At 41.5% G+C, this 16,490-nt stretch overlaps 2 protein-coding genes across 2 annotated transcripts in view; both read right to left on the reverse strand.

The window, feature by feature from the left end:
• Positions 1-2,220: 2,220 nt before the first annotated feature.
• The window catches only part of TXNDC12 (thioredoxin domain containing 12), a 32,320-nt gene continuing 18,050 nt past the window's right edge, over positions 2,221-16,490 (reverse strand). Inside the window, exons 2-7 of the mRNA XM_069591617.1 lie at positions 15,632-15,692; positions 8,751-8,803; positions 7,887-7,960; positions 5,879-5,948; positions 5,008-5,091; positions 2,221-3,075 (exon numbers count right to left, since the gene is read on the reverse strand). Of these exons, the coding sequence (XP_069447718.1) occupies positions 2,996-3,075; positions 5,008-5,091; positions 5,879-5,948; positions 7,887-7,960; positions 8,751-8,803; positions 15,632-15,692 (422 nt within the window). The 3' untranslated portion in view covers positions 2,221-2,995. The remainder of the gene's footprint in view (positions 3,076-5,007; positions 5,092-5,878; positions 5,949-7,886; positions 7,961-8,750; positions 8,804-15,631; positions 15,693-16,490) is intronic.
• KTI12 (KTI12 chromatin associated homolog) lies at positions 11,623-14,076 on the reverse strand. The gene has a single exon (XM_069591562.1). The coding sequence runs from the start codon at positions 13,238-13,240 to the stop codon at positions 12,176-12,178; it is 1,065 nt and encodes a 354-aa protein (XP_069447663.1). The 5' UTR covers positions 13,241-14,076; the 3' UTR covers positions 11,623-12,175.

The raw sequence follows: 16,490 nt of genomic DNA on the forward strand, positions 1-16,490 counted from the left end.
TGCATCCCCTTGTCTCTTGTTCTATGCCTCCATGGTTCTTTGTCGCCTCTGTGTCTGTTCTTCCAGGAAATTAGCTCCTTGGTGAAACTCTGGACCAATGAGGTCACCAGCTCAATAATATACTCTACTTTGGTTCTTCCTCCTGCGCTTCACTTTCACCAGTCCCTCATTCCTGTTCCTTAGAATCTCTTCCTAAAATATATTACCTGTATAGGCCTTATCTCAGGCCCTGCTTTTAGGGGAACTTAAGCTAAAATCTCAAGAGTTAAAATTTTTCTTTCAGATTCAGCTATTGTTACAAGAATTATTATTAGCATGTCAATCAAAACAACAGACATTATAAATTATAATAATTAACACTTAAGTTTTATTAAAACTTTAATAAAACTACATCTCAGTGACATTACTTTAAAAAATGTCATCATATATCTGTGGGAAGAACATTACTTACAGCTATAATGAGACAGGATTCAGCATTAACTATTTTTTATATCAAGTATTTGCAAAATGTTAAAAAAATTTTTCAAACAGATTCTGCCGCTGCTAAGTTGCTTCAGTTGTGTCAGACTCTGTGCGACCCCATAGACGGCAGCCCACCAGACTCCCCCGTCTCTGGGATTCTCCAGGCAAGAACACTGGAGTGGGTTGCCATTTCCTTCTCCAATGCATGAAAGTGAAAAGTCAAAGTGAAGTCGCTCAGTTGTGTCCAACTCTTAGCCACCCCATGGACTGCAGCCTACCAGGCTCCCTTGTTCATGGGATTTTCCAGGTAAGAGTACTGGAGTGGGGTGCCATTGCCTTCTCTATCAAACAGATTCTAAGCATATGCAGAAGTTTTAGCTTATTAATGAAGACCAGAAAGATGAAAAAGCCAATTCAAAGTTGAAATAAGATTATTAAGTCAAATACAAAACTGGTTAATGGACCTATCTTCTCTCTGGGAAAGAAATCATTTGCTTATTAGTTTTCTGCAAGTTAACATAGAACTCTATAAAGCAGTAAAATGTCTGTACCCTAATTCATAGTAAATCAAGGACTTCCCTGGTCATCCAGTGGTTAAGAATCTGCCTTGCAGTGAAGGGTTGAGAGTTCAATCCCTGGTCGGCAAACTAAGAGCTCACATGCTACAGAGCAACAAAGCCCAAATGCTGCAAGGAAAGATCCATCATGATGCAATGAGGATCCCTCATCCCACAGCTAAGACCGACACAGCCAAGTTAATAAATATTAAAAAAACCAGTAAATCAAACTAAGCTATATTCTCTCAGAAAGTCAGTTAACCTTTTAGGCAGGCTTGTTACAATAATGTTCTGTGCTTGCCTGCTCAGTCACTAAGTCATTTTGTGACCCATGTAGCCCGCCAGGCTCCTCTGTCTACAAGAATACTGGAGTGGGTTGCCATTTTTTTTACTCATTTAATAAATATTTATTTACTAAATATCTCCTTTGTGTCAGACATTTCAAGAATCTTGTCATATACTCCGAATAATACTGATGAAGTATTAGCCTTCCTGCAGCTTACATTCTCAAAGAAAGAGGTAGAGAATGAACTTGTAACTTCAGCATAGTTATGAACAGTGCCCCTGTCACTCTCAGTGTTCCACTGGAGGTGATACCTTATAAGATCCCTCTTTTTATACTGTTGAAATAATACACAGGGTAAAGAAAAAGAGAGTATGGGGGAGGGTAGGCTGTGACTATTAATAAAGTCAGTGAAACTTTAATGAGAAATGATGGAGCAAAGCCTGTAGATAGCACAGGGAAGAGTGGTCCAGGCAAGCACAGCAGCAAATGCAGACTCCAATGCAGGGAGGCCCCAATATTTTCTAATGTTAATATTATTTTCTTGAAGGAGGCAGGAAAGGCTTTAAGCAGGGGAGTGACGTGGTCTCATCTGTGTTTTAGAAAGATTACTCTGGGGGAAGTTAGGGAGGATGGATGACAGGAGAGAATATCAGAGGCAAGTAGTCAAGTCACAGGCTGTAACAGTAAACAGGAAGCAGAAAAGGCCTGTCCCATACAAAACAGTAACAGTGAGGATAGAGGGGATTTGGGTATTTGAAAAGTAGAAGAGACAAGCTCTGGCATCCTTTAGAATGTGGGAGATGCAGGTGTGGGAACAGCCCTAGACAGAGCTCTTGGATGAGGCCCTCAAGGTTAGTTTTCTTCCTGAAGTGCTCTCCCTCCACTCCCCAGTAAGAAAAAGGCCATCACAACACATTTCCTTTTAAAGTTTTATTAAAGTTTAATGGAACAATTAATATTTTTTCTTTTTTGTTATTAATCCCAGTACAAAAATACAGTTGACGACTTGACAAAAATGGCTCCATCTAGGGCTAGAAGGTTTCTTCCACAGTTAACGGGGGAAAAGAAAGCATGCTTCCAGCTGGGGCCAGTCCAGAGCACACAGCCATTCCCGCACACGCATGCGCGCAGACAGGGAAGCCAAGCCAGAGAAGAGGAGGGAAGTTGCAGGCATTCCGGAAGAAGCCCAAGATTATTCCCAGGAGAAAAAGAAGAGATGGGGTGAGCTCCTTGGTGGGGCAGAATTACGGCTTTACATTTAGAATTTGTTGTCTTAAATAATAAGCTCTTTCCGCAATGTTTAACATTATAGAGAAGATGCTTCTGGTCTCTTTTCACCACCAAGGTGAGTTAAGCAGGAGGAAATGGAAAGATTCAAATACTGCAGTGTGAGGAGTAAATCTCCAAATGGCTCATGTTTTATGTCAAAAGGTGTCATTCTTTACCTTCAATGACAAAGAGATAGTTAGGTGAGAGGGGACAGGACAAGGAAGTCTGCCACAGTCTGCTGGATCACAAACATGGAGACCAGTTTCTGGCAGCAGAATTCTTCCAACAGTGAGGGGGCCTTTCCCGTGTGGGAAGGAGCAAGGTTTTCCAATCCATTCAATTGTTCTGATTCCTTAGTATTCCCTTCCCTGCTGCTTTCTTCCAGAACAATATCTTTGAGGAAAGAAGGGATGCATTCATGCTACAACTCATCTTCCAGATGTTTCTCTCTGAAGGCATCACCCGTCAGCCTTTCCTGAGCTTCCTTCATCCCCTGGACAACTGTGAAATAAACATTGAGGGGAAAAACATGAAGCAAGTCTTTCATATTTGACAACCAACACATAATTTTCTGTTTTAGGAGAAATGTAAGAGGAGCATAGGATCTGGATTTAAGATCTAATTCTGGATTTTATCCCAGGAAAGTCTCTTGAATTCGTTTTCTCATCTATAAATAAGGTGATGTTACAAACTTCAAACAGATTATAAAAATTAAATGAGAGAATGAATAATAAATGTCCTTTGTAAACTACGAGGTCCTACAAAAATGTTATTTAGCAGTTACTTTGGCTTACCCTCCAGGATTAGTGTTGAATCCCTGTCATAAGCTGGAAATATACACAACACTAAGGGAATAGAAAGCATCTTCCTATCATCTCCATCACGTGTTTGGGATGAATGCTGCATTTATTTCATTTTCTGTGGAGGTTACACTGATATGTGAGCAAGTATGTGTGCTTAGAGGGAGGATGGTTCTTCACGGAAAGAGGTGGTTATGTCCAGTACCAATTATGTATGGAAGAAGTCAAGTTCTCAGGCAAAAGAGAAACCTGGAAGGCAAGCCCTGGGTAGACAGGAGATGAGTCTTCTTGTCTATCTTGGGAATCGAAGAGGGAAGCTGGGTACAGGCTCCCTGTACAATGGCAGGCCAGGTGTTAGGGTTGAGCCACAATCTGTGGATCTCAGAAAGCATAGCAGGTAGTAAAGTTTGTTACACCCCTTTAGTTTTGCCCAAGCATTTAGTAAAGTCAGGTTTGAATATTTCAGCTTCATGTCAGCTGAGCCATGGGGAATTCAGGTAAGGGTTCTGTGTCCATATCTGGACTAATATATTAAAGGATGATGCCCACGTCAAGATGGCAGGGGTAACTGCATGAAATTCTGAAAGGAAGGTGAATTTCAAGGGTCAAGAGTTGGGGACCTAAAGTTCAGTTGCCCTTCTCCATGTGGAAAACTTCCTGGTAATACCAGCCTCCAGGGATCTGCTTTTGGGTAGGGAAGATAACATTCTCCTTACCCATGGGAAGGAGAGGATAACCTCTCCAGATCTTTCCTCTCCCTATTCTGAGAAATAAGAGTGCTGAGGACTCAAAACATAAAATGATCAACAAACTGGCAGCATGACAAAGGAAGACACATGGCAACTTAGAAATAACCCTCTTTTACAGATGGCAGGGAGAATTCAGAAGGAAAACAGTGACAGTATGTGGCATGAATTCCAACTTCTGCCTCTAGAATGGTTGCACTCAGGATTAGAGAACAAAAAACCACGACTGACTTGTGACTTCAATCTTCCCTCACATGTTTGTGCTGACGCTGTTCCCTCTGCCTCCAATAATGCTTTGCACATCCCTCTGCTGGTTAGGTCTCATTCTTCAAGACTCAATTCAGTTATCATCCCCTCTAGCATGACTCATGCACTCTCCATGTTGGGCTACACCTGACACCCTTTTCCCTTGCTTCCTTAGCTTGAAATGTCCTTTTCATATCTGACCAAAGAGACAAATTCTTACCTGTCTAGATCAAGTTAGTTTACTATCTATGAAACCTTTCTGAATGGATCATCTAACAGCATTCCCCTACCTTTGAATTCTTACAAGAATAGTGTTAGTGCAGTGGAAAAAAACTAAGTTGTAGACGGAAATCCTGGCTCTGTGACTTATTAACTGTGAGTCCAAGGGCAAGCAACTGTTTCTGGAAGCCTCAGTTCTCCAGTTTCCTATGGGTCAGTTAGCTTCCTACTGGACTGTAAGAAGCTAGAGGAGAGGCTTGCTCTTCTCTTTCTTCTATATCCTACATAGCATCTAGCCAAAAGCTACATGCAGAAGATGCTTAGTGAACATGCTGAATTAGTTTCCCATCAAACTTCGCATGTGGTTCATTCTAGTTAAACCTAGCAGCAACCCTCCCTCTTCTCTCTCAACATAGCCATACCTTGCTCAGCACTGATGTAGAAATACTTATAGCTGGGGTTTCCATTCTCATTGATGATTTCAGGACGCACTTTGCCACTGGGATCTATTGTAGACAAAATGGCACAGGGGTTGCAATAACTACAACAGACAGGTACTTCAAGCATTATATGATATACTAGGCCTTCTGGAAAATGAGACCTGCCCATCTTTGCAGCCCATTATCTCACCACCCTACCCCCTGTGTTCTACATTGCAATCAAAATGAATCCCTTGGAATTCCCTGAACACAACCCACCCCCACCCTCAACCATGCCTATATGCTGTTCCATCTTTCTGGCATGTTCCTTTTCTGCTTGATGATAGTGGGATCCTATATTTTTATTTGTATTCCCCATAGAACCTAGCAGAATGCTGATCAAAGACAAGGTGGTCATTAAATATCTCCCAGGAAATTGTTTCTGAAAAGATATTTGTCTGGTTGCAGTATCCCATTGCCTCAGCTGTGCTACAGGGCAAGGGTGGGAACTATGGCTTCTTTCGGTTCCTGTAGTGCCTAACTTGTGGCTGACAGTGTTTAACTTGTGGCTGATGCAAAGATGATTGCTAAACAAATGAATAAATGATCAGTACTCTCCCATTGCTCACAAAAGCAGTTTGGGTATTGGAGGGGGAACAGGGGGGTTGTTTTATTGTTTATCACAAAAGCAGCTAGTTAATGGGAAAAGTTTTCTTTCAGACCTGAGGCTCTAGCATTTAGAATCCATCACTCTCTTTTGAAAATGGCTTTTGTTTTTAGCCATAACAATATAATTTCACTAGGTGGAGTCAGTGCCTTGATGCACTTCTCTCTCCTTCTGTATGGATCCCCAGATTAAGACCTTTCACCTTACCCAGGAACAGGATTCGTGGAATATAACCCCCATCGGGGCTGAAATCTTCATCTTTGGGCTCCTCTTCATCCTATTAAGTGTAAACCTCAAGTCAGATCATGTTCCTTCTCTCCTCAAAACCTTTCAGTGGCTTCCTCTCCCACTCAGGGTAAGTCCTTGAAGTGGCCTGAGAGGCCCTACATGACCTCCTACCTGGGCACTTCTCTAACATCATATCCCATCTCTTCTTTAGTTTTTCCCGACTACACTAAGTTGCTTATTGTTGCTATCATTAAACAAGCCAGGCATGCTCCCCACTCAGGCTTTTGCACTTGTTCTTACCCCCTGCCTGGACATACATCCCCCTTCATCCAGGTGGCTCACTCCCTTTTCTGCTTCAAATCTTTGCTCAAATGCCACCTTCTTTTCTAACCACCTAATTAAAACTGCAAACCCTCCCCTCCATTCTTCACTGTTAGCCACAGCATTTACCACCATCTGACATATTTTATTTATTTGTCTGCCTCCCCATATTCAAGTCCTCATATGTAATTTAATGCCAGCAAAGAAATTTGTCTGTTTTGTTCATTGCTTATTCACAATACCTACATTACTGACTTGCAGTTTTTCTTGAATGCATGAATTGATAAGATTGACATTTTAGTACAATTGTGAAGTTACAGTCCTCCCAGGAGACATGACCACACAACTAGCTTTCTTTTTAAGAAATCTCTCAAGTTGGGGAATGCTCATTGAACACATTTGTGTCTTCTTTGAGTGATGATTCTAAGTTACCATAGAAAATGGTGAGGAGTTCAGATAGGAATCAATAGTAACTTTGTCATTTATAGTGTGATTCCCATTTCAGAAGTTATACCAAAGAATATAACTTTGCCTTCAGTGAGGTGTGCTAGCATTCAGGCTATCTACTAGCTTTATTCTTCAAAGTTATCTATTTTCGGCTCTGCTGGACCTTCATTGCTGCGTGGGTTTTCCTGTAATTGGTGAGCAGGGCTGTTCTCTAGCTGTGTTCTCTAGCTGTGGTGGCTTCTCCTGTTGCCGAGCACAGACTCCAGAGCGTCTGGGTGTCAGTAGTTGTGGCACACGGGCTCAGTAGTTTTGAGTCCTGGGCTCTAGAGCACAGGCTCAGCAGTTGTGTTGCACGGGCTTAGCTGCTCTGCAGCATGTACGATCTTCCTGGATCAGGGTCGACCTGTGTCTCCTGCATTGGCAGGTGGATTCTTTACCACTCAGCCACCAGGGAAGCCCCTATCCACCAGCTTTATAAGCAATCCCTTAGCTACCTCAACATTAACTGTTAATGTGTTCAGATTTCCAGTCCTATGTTCATATAAACATCATTTTACAGAAACATAGGGCTAGGAGGATCATCACAGAGTATCCAAGAATCCCACATTTGACGAGTACACCCTAAGAGGCAGTACAAGTAGATCACAGTACCTATTCTTATCACTTACTCGGCTCTTGACTAAATCACCTAACTCCTTCAGGTCTAAGATGCTCAATGTGTAAAATGGGAATGGTATCATTGGCCTAAAAATCCCTTCTAACTCCAAGGTCTGATATTCTGACTTGGGATTCTAAGACCTCTGGCCAATGTGAAGAACATAAAAGATATCTAACCAAGAAAAAGGAAGCTGTACATATAAGCCCAGCACAGAGTAGGGTTTCAACTGAATCCTATTTTTCAGGGAATTGTGGCCTGCATGTACGACTACATCTTTAGTTATACAAAGATGTAAAACCATGACATAATCACAAACTAAAAATGAAAGAATCTCAACTTAGTCATTTTAACCAATCTTTCTTCTCCTACTTCCTCCCCAAAATGGGGGCTAGATGGTTCTACCATATCTGATACAAGCTTTAGTATTAGAGTTCAGAAGAAAAACACATACATACATGTAGACAACTCTGCTGAGTAAGATTTTATACCATCAAAGATGTTAATTCTATAACAGTGAAGACTTAAAATCACAGCAGAAAGGAGAAACTCTGGAATTCTTACCTCAAGATTTACCATAACAAAATTATGGGAAAGTTCTGAAATTTCTGTAGATTCTGCAAATTTGGGCTTTAAAGCTGGGGGTGGGAAGCAACAGGAAAAAACATCATTGTCATATCCAAACCTTAATTTGCTGAGATGATTCATATAACTGACAGTTGTTCTAGTCTTAAGACCCAGAAATCAGGACACCTAAATTCTGGTCCTGCTTCTGCTACTGACTTGCATAGCTGTGTATCCTTAAGTGATTGACTTCATTTCTCTGAAACTTTCACCTCATTTATAAAATATAGATAAGGAACACTGATGAAAAAATTACCACTATTTGCTTTTTTACATATTTCAATAACATCTACTTAAGAACAGATGTAATAAAGACAATAGAGGAACAATACTCTACCATTAATGCACACGTATTACTAAACTAATGCTCTGCACTAATTTTATACTTTTTCCAACAAGATTTTATTAAGTGTAGCATACCAAACAAAAGAAGAAATCCACCTGGGAAGATGCAGGGTGGTGTAACAGAGAGAACACATGCTGCATAGTAAGAAAACCTTACTAATTCAGTTCCCACTTCTCCAGGAAGACTTTGACAACCAATCATCATATCTCTTTTTGTATATACAACTCTTCATACAACTACTGTAGCACTTAATCCCATACTCTATATAACCATATCTTAATTGCCACATCCTTCAATCCCTTGCAAATACTACTGTAAATTTCTTGAAGACAGGGAATCTGTTCCATGTATTTCTTTGGTACTCCTACAAGCAATAAACAGTGATGAGCCGAAGTCAGTGCTATTTTTAAAATGGTAACATTTGAGAACACATCAGAGGTCTGATCATTTCCACCTACCTTTGCAAGCTCCACACCAGGACTTATGGATAATCACCATCAGGGGCAATCCACTTAAAAACAAAACAAATTATAAACTAGTAATTCCACTTTTTGAAATGCACTCTAATAAAATGACCAACCAATGAAGACAAAGATTAATGTACAAGGACGCTCATGGAACATAATTTCAATAAAAAGAAATTTAAGACAATCTATTCAATAATAGTGGATTATTATAACAAAATTATTGCTAAGTTCTGATGTTCCAGTAAATTGGGCAAATTTGGGCTTTAAAGCTACAGAGAAGAGATTTTTTTAAAAATTACATTTTCAAATGTTATGGCTATATAACCACTGAAATGGTAACAAAACTTTTCATTGGTACACTGTTAAGAGAAAAACTAGAACATAAAATTATCTGTGTTGTTGTTGTTTGGTCACTAAGTCATGTCCAAATCTTTGCAACACCATGAACTGCAGCACACCAGGCTTCCCCGTCCTTCACCATCTCCTGGAGTTTGCTCAAACTCATGTTCACTGAGTCGATGATGCTATCCAACCACCTCATCCTGTCGCCCCCTTCTCCTCCTGCCCTCAATCTTTCCCAGCATCAGGGTCTTTTCCAGTGAGCTGACTCTTCGCATCAGGTGGCCAAAATATTGGGGCTCCAGCTTCAGCATCAATCCTAACAATGAGTATTCAGGACTGATTTCCTTTGGGATTGACTGGTTTGACCATCTTGCTGTCCAAGGAACTCTCAAAAGTCTCCAACACCACACTTCAAAAGCATCAGCCTTCTTTACGGTCCATCTCTCACATCCATACATGACTACTGGAAAAACTATAGCTTTGATTGTGGACCTTTATCAGCAAAGTGATGTCTCTGCTTTTTAATAAGCTGTCTAGGTTTGTCACAGCTTTCCTTCCAAGCAGCAAGCGTCTTTTAATTTCATCACTGCAGTCACTGTTCACAGCGTTTGTGGAGCCCCTCAAAACTATTACCTATAGTTTCAATTATGCAAACATGTAGAAAATAATCTAAAAGGAAATGTTTTAAAACATAATAGAAGTTATCTCTAGATAATGGGATTGTGGATTTTACTACACTTTTTCTGTATTTTTCAATTTTTCTACAATTAAGTGTAATTTTTTTTTGGAGGGGGCAGACCTGTGGGATCTTAGTTCCCTGAGCAGGGACTGAACCTGGGCCCCAACAGTGAAGGCACCAAGTCCTAACCACTGAACTGCCAAGGAATTCCCAATTAAGCATAATTTTTTTATCATCAGGGAGGAAAAAGCTTTTTCTTTTATAAAATAATAAGCACCATATTCCATCTGAGTCAGTCTTGGCCAGCTGAAGCTCCAATACTCTCAAGGCTCAAATGCCAACTCGTAGAAGGGTCCTATGTAAGCAGCCACTGGCTTTCTCCGTCATCCACCCCCATGTCACGACATTGTCACAGGCGTATAATACTATCAGAGCATTTGGCACACTGAACTGTATTTATTATTTATTCATCTCCCCTCACTGGCCTTAGAGCTTCTTAAGGAAGGGCCTCTTAGCTGTCTCTATATACTCTACAACTAGTACAGTATTATTGCTAGCCAAAACATATATAGTATTTACTATGTACCAGGCACTACTCTATAGCAGACTGGTTCCAAATTGTGAGAGGAGTATTTCAAGGCTGTATATTGTCACCCTGCTTATTTAACTTATATTCAGAGTAAATCATGCAGAATGCTGGGCAGGATGAAGCACAAGCTGGAATCAAGATTGCTGGGAGAAATATCAATAACCTCAGATATGCAGATACTACCACCCTTATGGCAGAAAGTGAAGAAAAAGAGCCTCTTGATGAAAGTGAAAGAGGAGAGTGAAACAGTTGGCTAAAAATTCAGCATTCATAAAACACAGATCATGGCATCTGGTCCCATCACTTCATGGGAGATAGATGGGGAAACAGTGGAAACTGGCTGATTTTATTTTTCTGGGCTCCAAAATCACTGGAGATAGTGACTGCAGCCGTGAAATTAAAAGACGCTTGCTCCTTGGAAGAAAAGCTGTGACCAAACTAAACAGCATATTAAAAAGCAGACATTACTTTGCCAACAAAAGTCCATCTAGTCAAAGCTATAGTTTTTCCAGTAGTCATGTATGATGTGAGAGTTGGACTATAAAGAAAGCTGAGTGCTGAAGAATTGATGCTTTTGAACTGTGGTGTTGGAGAAGACTCTTGAGAGTCCCTTGTACTGCAAGGAGATCCAACCAGTCAATTCTAAAGAAATCAATCCTGAATATTCATTTGAAGGACTGATGCTTAAGCTGAAACTCCAACACTTTGGCCACCTGATGCAAAGAACTGACTCACTGGAAAAAAAACCCTTATGCTGGGCAAGATTGAAGGCAGGAGGAGAAAGGGATGACAGAGGAGATGGTTGGATGGCATCACCGACTGGATGGACATGAGTTTGAGCAAGCTCTGGGAGTTGGTCATGGACAGGGAAGCCTGACGTGCTGCAGTCCATGGGGCTGCAAAGAGTCGGACACGACTGAGCAACTGAACTAATCATCTGTTTACTACTAATTTCTCAAGGGCAAAGACTATCTAAACCATCTTTCAAAAACATAAGCACTTATCTATTATTTGTTTAATGAGATAAATGAAAGACAAGTTTAAAGGGCTTTTGCCCTGAAGAACAGAATAAAGCACCCAGTTAGGGAAGTTGTCATGATCGTGACTCCATGTTAAGACCAAGACTCACTGAGCACTAGCAAAGTACTTCTAATAGAAGGCATAACAGGGATACATCTGTATCTAAAATGTTACATTAAGTAAACTATATGAAGAATATAAAACTACATTAAGAGAAAGAGATGCCAGCACACTGTCTTTTTATAAAAGATTTTATTAAATGAAATAATCTAGTGGTTTTATCTTTCAATTCCACTAGAACCAAAGCTTCCCAAGGATAGAAACCAGAGGATCTATCTGTGACCCCAGGCCCCAGGTTAGAGACTAGTCAAATGTAGGCACAGTACTTAAAAAACTGTGGTATGAAGAAAAGGCCAGCACAGATGTAGAATTGTGCTATGTTCAGTTCTGTTCATAATTATTATAAACAATTCATCCATCCTGTCTGCTCTCCCACACTTCAGATGTGAGAAATCAACGGTGTGTGACAGCCCAAATAGAACTCAATCTATGCAAGCTCTGTCCACTTAAGCAAACTTTGCCTAGATCCTCAGACAGTTCTCCATTCTCTAGTATCAGATTTGCTGTAAACTCAAGGCCTGGCACAGAGGGGTCCAGGAGGGTATGAGTGAATCAGTCACAATAGCTCTAGTACATGTCAATATATTCTGCAGAACTTTATTCTTCCCAGACAAATGTTGTAGTGGTTAAACAAGAAACCATGGTTTTCCCACTCACTTGCTCCGGTTAGTGCAGGCTCTGGCTCAGATACTGCAGAAACATGTTGGCCAGTTGAGGCAGGTTCTCATTGTTGGGATGCATTTTGGTGTAGGAAATAAACTGACGACGGAGGCGACTCAGTTCTGCCATGGTCAAAGGCCTGGTAAACCGCAGGTGTTCTGTGGTGCCAGGAAGCTTAAGCAAGTCTCCGGGGACTGCACTCTTCTGTGCTTCCATCAGTCCTGCCAGCACCTGGCTGGTGACCTGGTCCAACTGGTGCAGAAAGCTGCCAGAAGCAAGTGGCTGGGACTGTGTAGACTGATGGGGTGGAGGAGCCCGGTTCTCAAACAGGGCAGCTCTGATCTCTGCCAGTGGCAACGGTTCCTCTAAGCCCACCAAGGTGAACAGGGGTCGGTCCCAGCGATTCCGAGAGTCGGGAGCTTCGAAGCGCAGCGCTAGGGCCTCCAAAAGTTCGGGAGGGTAAAAAGCACCAGACACATGCTCTGCAGATTTCTCGGATTCCGAAGCCACGAGAGCTGGAAAATCTGTCGCCCTGGTTTCCTTTGGCTCAGATTCCGTAGGTACTTCTGCCTGGGCTTGCCTATTTACTACAGAGGCCACTGCCTGTGGTTCCCCGAGGACATCGGTGCCCACCGCCAGAGGTCTCCCTCCCTCCTCAGCTCGCGGTCTCCAACTCACACTGACGTTCCGGTTCGGATTATCCATGGCGCCTGCCACCCGCAGTCCCCCGTTCAGACTGCCTGGTCGTACGCAGTAGACAAGGCAGAGCGGAGTGCGCGCCGCCCGCGCCAGGCAGTACAGCTCGTAACGGAAGCCTTTGATGTAGTTCAGCGAGTCGAGGATGACCACGTCCTGGCGACTCAGGCGCCGCTCCACAGCCGCTCGCAGGGCCCCACGCAAGGCCTTCTCACGGGCTGAATCACCATACACTGTTGCGTCCTCCGCGCCGAGCACCGCCGCATCGTCCACCACCTGCACCGCGCGGCCCTCAGCTGCCAGGGCCGCGCGGAGTTCCTCCGCGCGCCGGCTCTTGCCGCTGTACGGCAGTCCGCAAAACACCACGAGCGGCATCCTTCCAGGAGGCGGCCATGTGCAAACGCGCCGCGTCAACTTCCGGGTTGCCGGCGGCTCTGACGCAAGCCGGAAATGAAAGCCGCACTTCCTGTATCTTTTAACTCTTACAGGCCCTCTTGTTGCTATGGAAACAGGAACGCTAAGCCAACTAGAACCAGGTCCTGCTCTCTGCAAAAGGAGTTGGAGCTTAGAATGGCATCAGTTATCTATATCAAATGTTGTAGGTCTTGGAGAATGTGATCTCCTGATGGCCAATGACTGTGTCCATCAATTTACAGTGGGGGTCTTAAGTAGCATTGAATATTGCTCAGCTATCAATGCAAAGAAATAGAGGAAAACAATAGAATGGGAAAGACTAGAGATCTATTCAAGAAAATTAGAGATACCAAGGGGCCATTTCATGCAAAGATGAGCACAATAAAAGACAGATATGGTATGGACCTAAAGAAGTAGAAGATATTAAGAGGTGGCAAGAATGCACAGAACTATACTAAAAAGATCTTCAAGACCCAGATAACCATGATGGGGTAATCACTAACCTAGAGCCAGATATCCTGGAACGCGAAGTCAAGTGGGCCTTAGGAAGCATCAGTATAAACAAAGCTAGTGAGGGTGATGGAATTCCAGTTGAGTTATTTCAAATTTTAAAAGATGATGCTGTGAAAGTGCTGCACTCAATATGCCAGCAAATTTGGAAAACTCAACAGTGGCCGTCTCATGCGAAGAGTTGACTCACTGGAAAAGACTCTGATGCTGGGAGGGATTGGGGGCAGGAGGAGAAGGGGACGACAGAGGATGAGATGGCTGGATGGCATCACTGACTCGATGGACTTGAATCTGAGTGAACTCCGGGAGTTGGTGATGGATAGGGAAGCCTGGCGCGCTGCAATTCATGGGGTCGCAAAGAGTCAGACACAACTGAGCGACTGAAGTGAACTGAACTGAAGGATGCCAGATAAAATATAGGATGCCTAGGGCTTCTTTGGCAGTCCAGTAGTTAAGACTCCGAACTTCCACTGCAGAGGGCACGGGTTTGATCCTGGTCAGGGTGCAAGATGTGGCATATATATATATATATATATATATATATATATACACACACATATATCGAATGTATATACATATATATACACACGCAAATATATAATATATGTATACACACACACAGAGGATGCCTAATTAAATTTGAATTTCAGATAATACATATTGCTTTTAAAATAAGTATGTCTCAAATATTACTTGGAGCATATTTAAAATTACTTATTGTTGGAAATTTGCTGTTATGACTCAGGTAACTCAACCTGGGGCCCTCTAACAACCTAGAGGAGTAGAAAAGGGTGGGAGGTGGGAGGAAGGTCAAGAGGGAGATGATATATGTACACCTATGGCGAATTCATGTTGATGTATGGCAGAAATCAAACCAATATTGTAAAGCAATTATCCTTCAATTAAAAATAAATTTTAAAATAAATGAATAAAATTACTTTTAATCTGAAATTCAAATTTAACTGGGCATCCTTTAAAAAAATTTTTTTATTGAAGTATAGTTGCTTTACAATGTTGTGTTAGTTTCTACTGTACAGCAAAGTGAATCACCTGTATATATAGATACATCCCCTCATTTTTGGATTTCCTTCCCATTTAGGTCACCACAGAGCACTGAGTAGGGTTTCCTAAATTAGACAGTAGGTTCTCATTAGTTATCTATTTTATAAATAGTATCAATAGTGTATTTATGTCCATCTCAATCTTCCAGTTCATCCATCCCACCACCCCTCCTTGTCCTCATGGTGTTCATAAGATTAGAGTCATCCTCCATTTGTGTTTGCTAAATTTGGCAACCCCACTCCTGCAGAAGATATGAGTCTCAGAGCCATGAAGCTATAGGATCTGTTCTAGCAAAAGCAAGCATTATCATTTGGTAGGTGCCGAAGTATGAGTGTTTCTATGCAAGGAGGTGTGTGTATAAAGTAAGTGCAAACATACTGGATTTTTGTATCTCTCCAGTACAGTATAGACTATTCAACTCGAGACTATTAGGCAGTATGTTTTACTGGCTGAGTGTAGGATCTGAAGTGTCTGGGTACAGATCTTGGCTCTACCACTTAACTAGCTATATGATTATTTAACTGTTCTGTGCCTTAGTTTTCTCATCTATAAAATGAAGATAACAACAGTACCAACCTCAGAAGAGTTGTTGTTAGATGAGTTAATTTACATAACAAATGTCTGGTGCATAGTAAGCACTTAAAAACCTTAGCTAGTATTATTACTTTTGTTGTTATGCAACTACTCCACTGCTCTGCCTTGGCATAACCCTTCACCTGAATTTAATGCTAAATTGACGGCTGGAAGCTGTTCTAGATAAGCGAAAACCGCATCTTGTACCTGGCAGCTGCTTCCTTCTTCCCATCTTCTAGCGTCCTCCAATGAATGTGATCTCCAAAACCTGGAAGGAAAGAGCCTCATAAATATTCACACATGAACAAAGGGCAAAGACCCATGAAAGAAATGTAGCATATTCACAAGATACTCATAAAAAGGGCTTTCCTTTGTCAAGAGCATGGTGTTCAAGTCTCAACTCCACCGCTTTCTAGAACCATGGACAGTCCCATACCTCAAGTCTCAGTTTTCATACCTGCAAAATGGAGATAATGTCACCTAATTCAGTTTTTAAGGAGATTAAATTATTAATGGCTATGAAAACCTTTGTAAACTAAGAGTATGCAAATAATACTATAAGAATGAATGAGAATTTTCCACAGTTATCTTAGAGCAAATCCTAACAAATCATTGCTAGTTGGAGTCAACACAGCAGTATAGTTTAAAGAGTCAGAAAGACAGTAAATGTGTGAATTTTGTAAATGAAGTAAGTTCTTGAAGTCCCAATTTCTTCATCTATAAAATCAAGAATAATACCCATGCCTCCAAGTGGTGGTGTAAGGATTTTAAGACAATATATTTTGAGATAATATAAAGTTATTCTTGTTATTTTTCCCCACACTTCAGTTAGAGTGATCTTTTAAAATCACATTTTTGCTTGGTAAAATATCTTTCAGATGTGTTTCAAAGCCCAAAAAGGGAAGGTCAAACTCTTATAGCAGGGTTTCTGAAGCCTTTCAGAATATGACTCCTACCCACCTCTCCAGGCTCACTTTCCACACTTTTCTTAAAATCTTACACAAAAAACTAATTTTCAGGAGCAGTTCTCTCAGGATTACTTGAGATGCTGTCTGCCAGGCTTGAA

Source organism: Ovis canadensis, chromosome 1 (assembly GCF_042477335.2).
Source record: "Ovis canadensis isolate MfBH-ARS-UI-01 breed Bighorn chromosome 1, ARS-UI_OviCan_v2, whole genome shotgun sequence".
In the NCBI taxonomy this organism is placed as follows: Eukaryota; Metazoa; Chordata; class Mammalia; order Artiodactyla; family Bovidae; genus Ovis; species Ovis canadensis.

What these genes read in the sequence shown, in the direction of transcription:
- KTI12 (XM_069591562.1), bottom strand. Translation starts at nt 13,240, where the DNA reads ATGCCGCTCGTGGTGTTTTGCGGACTGCCGTACAGCGGCAAGAGCCGG.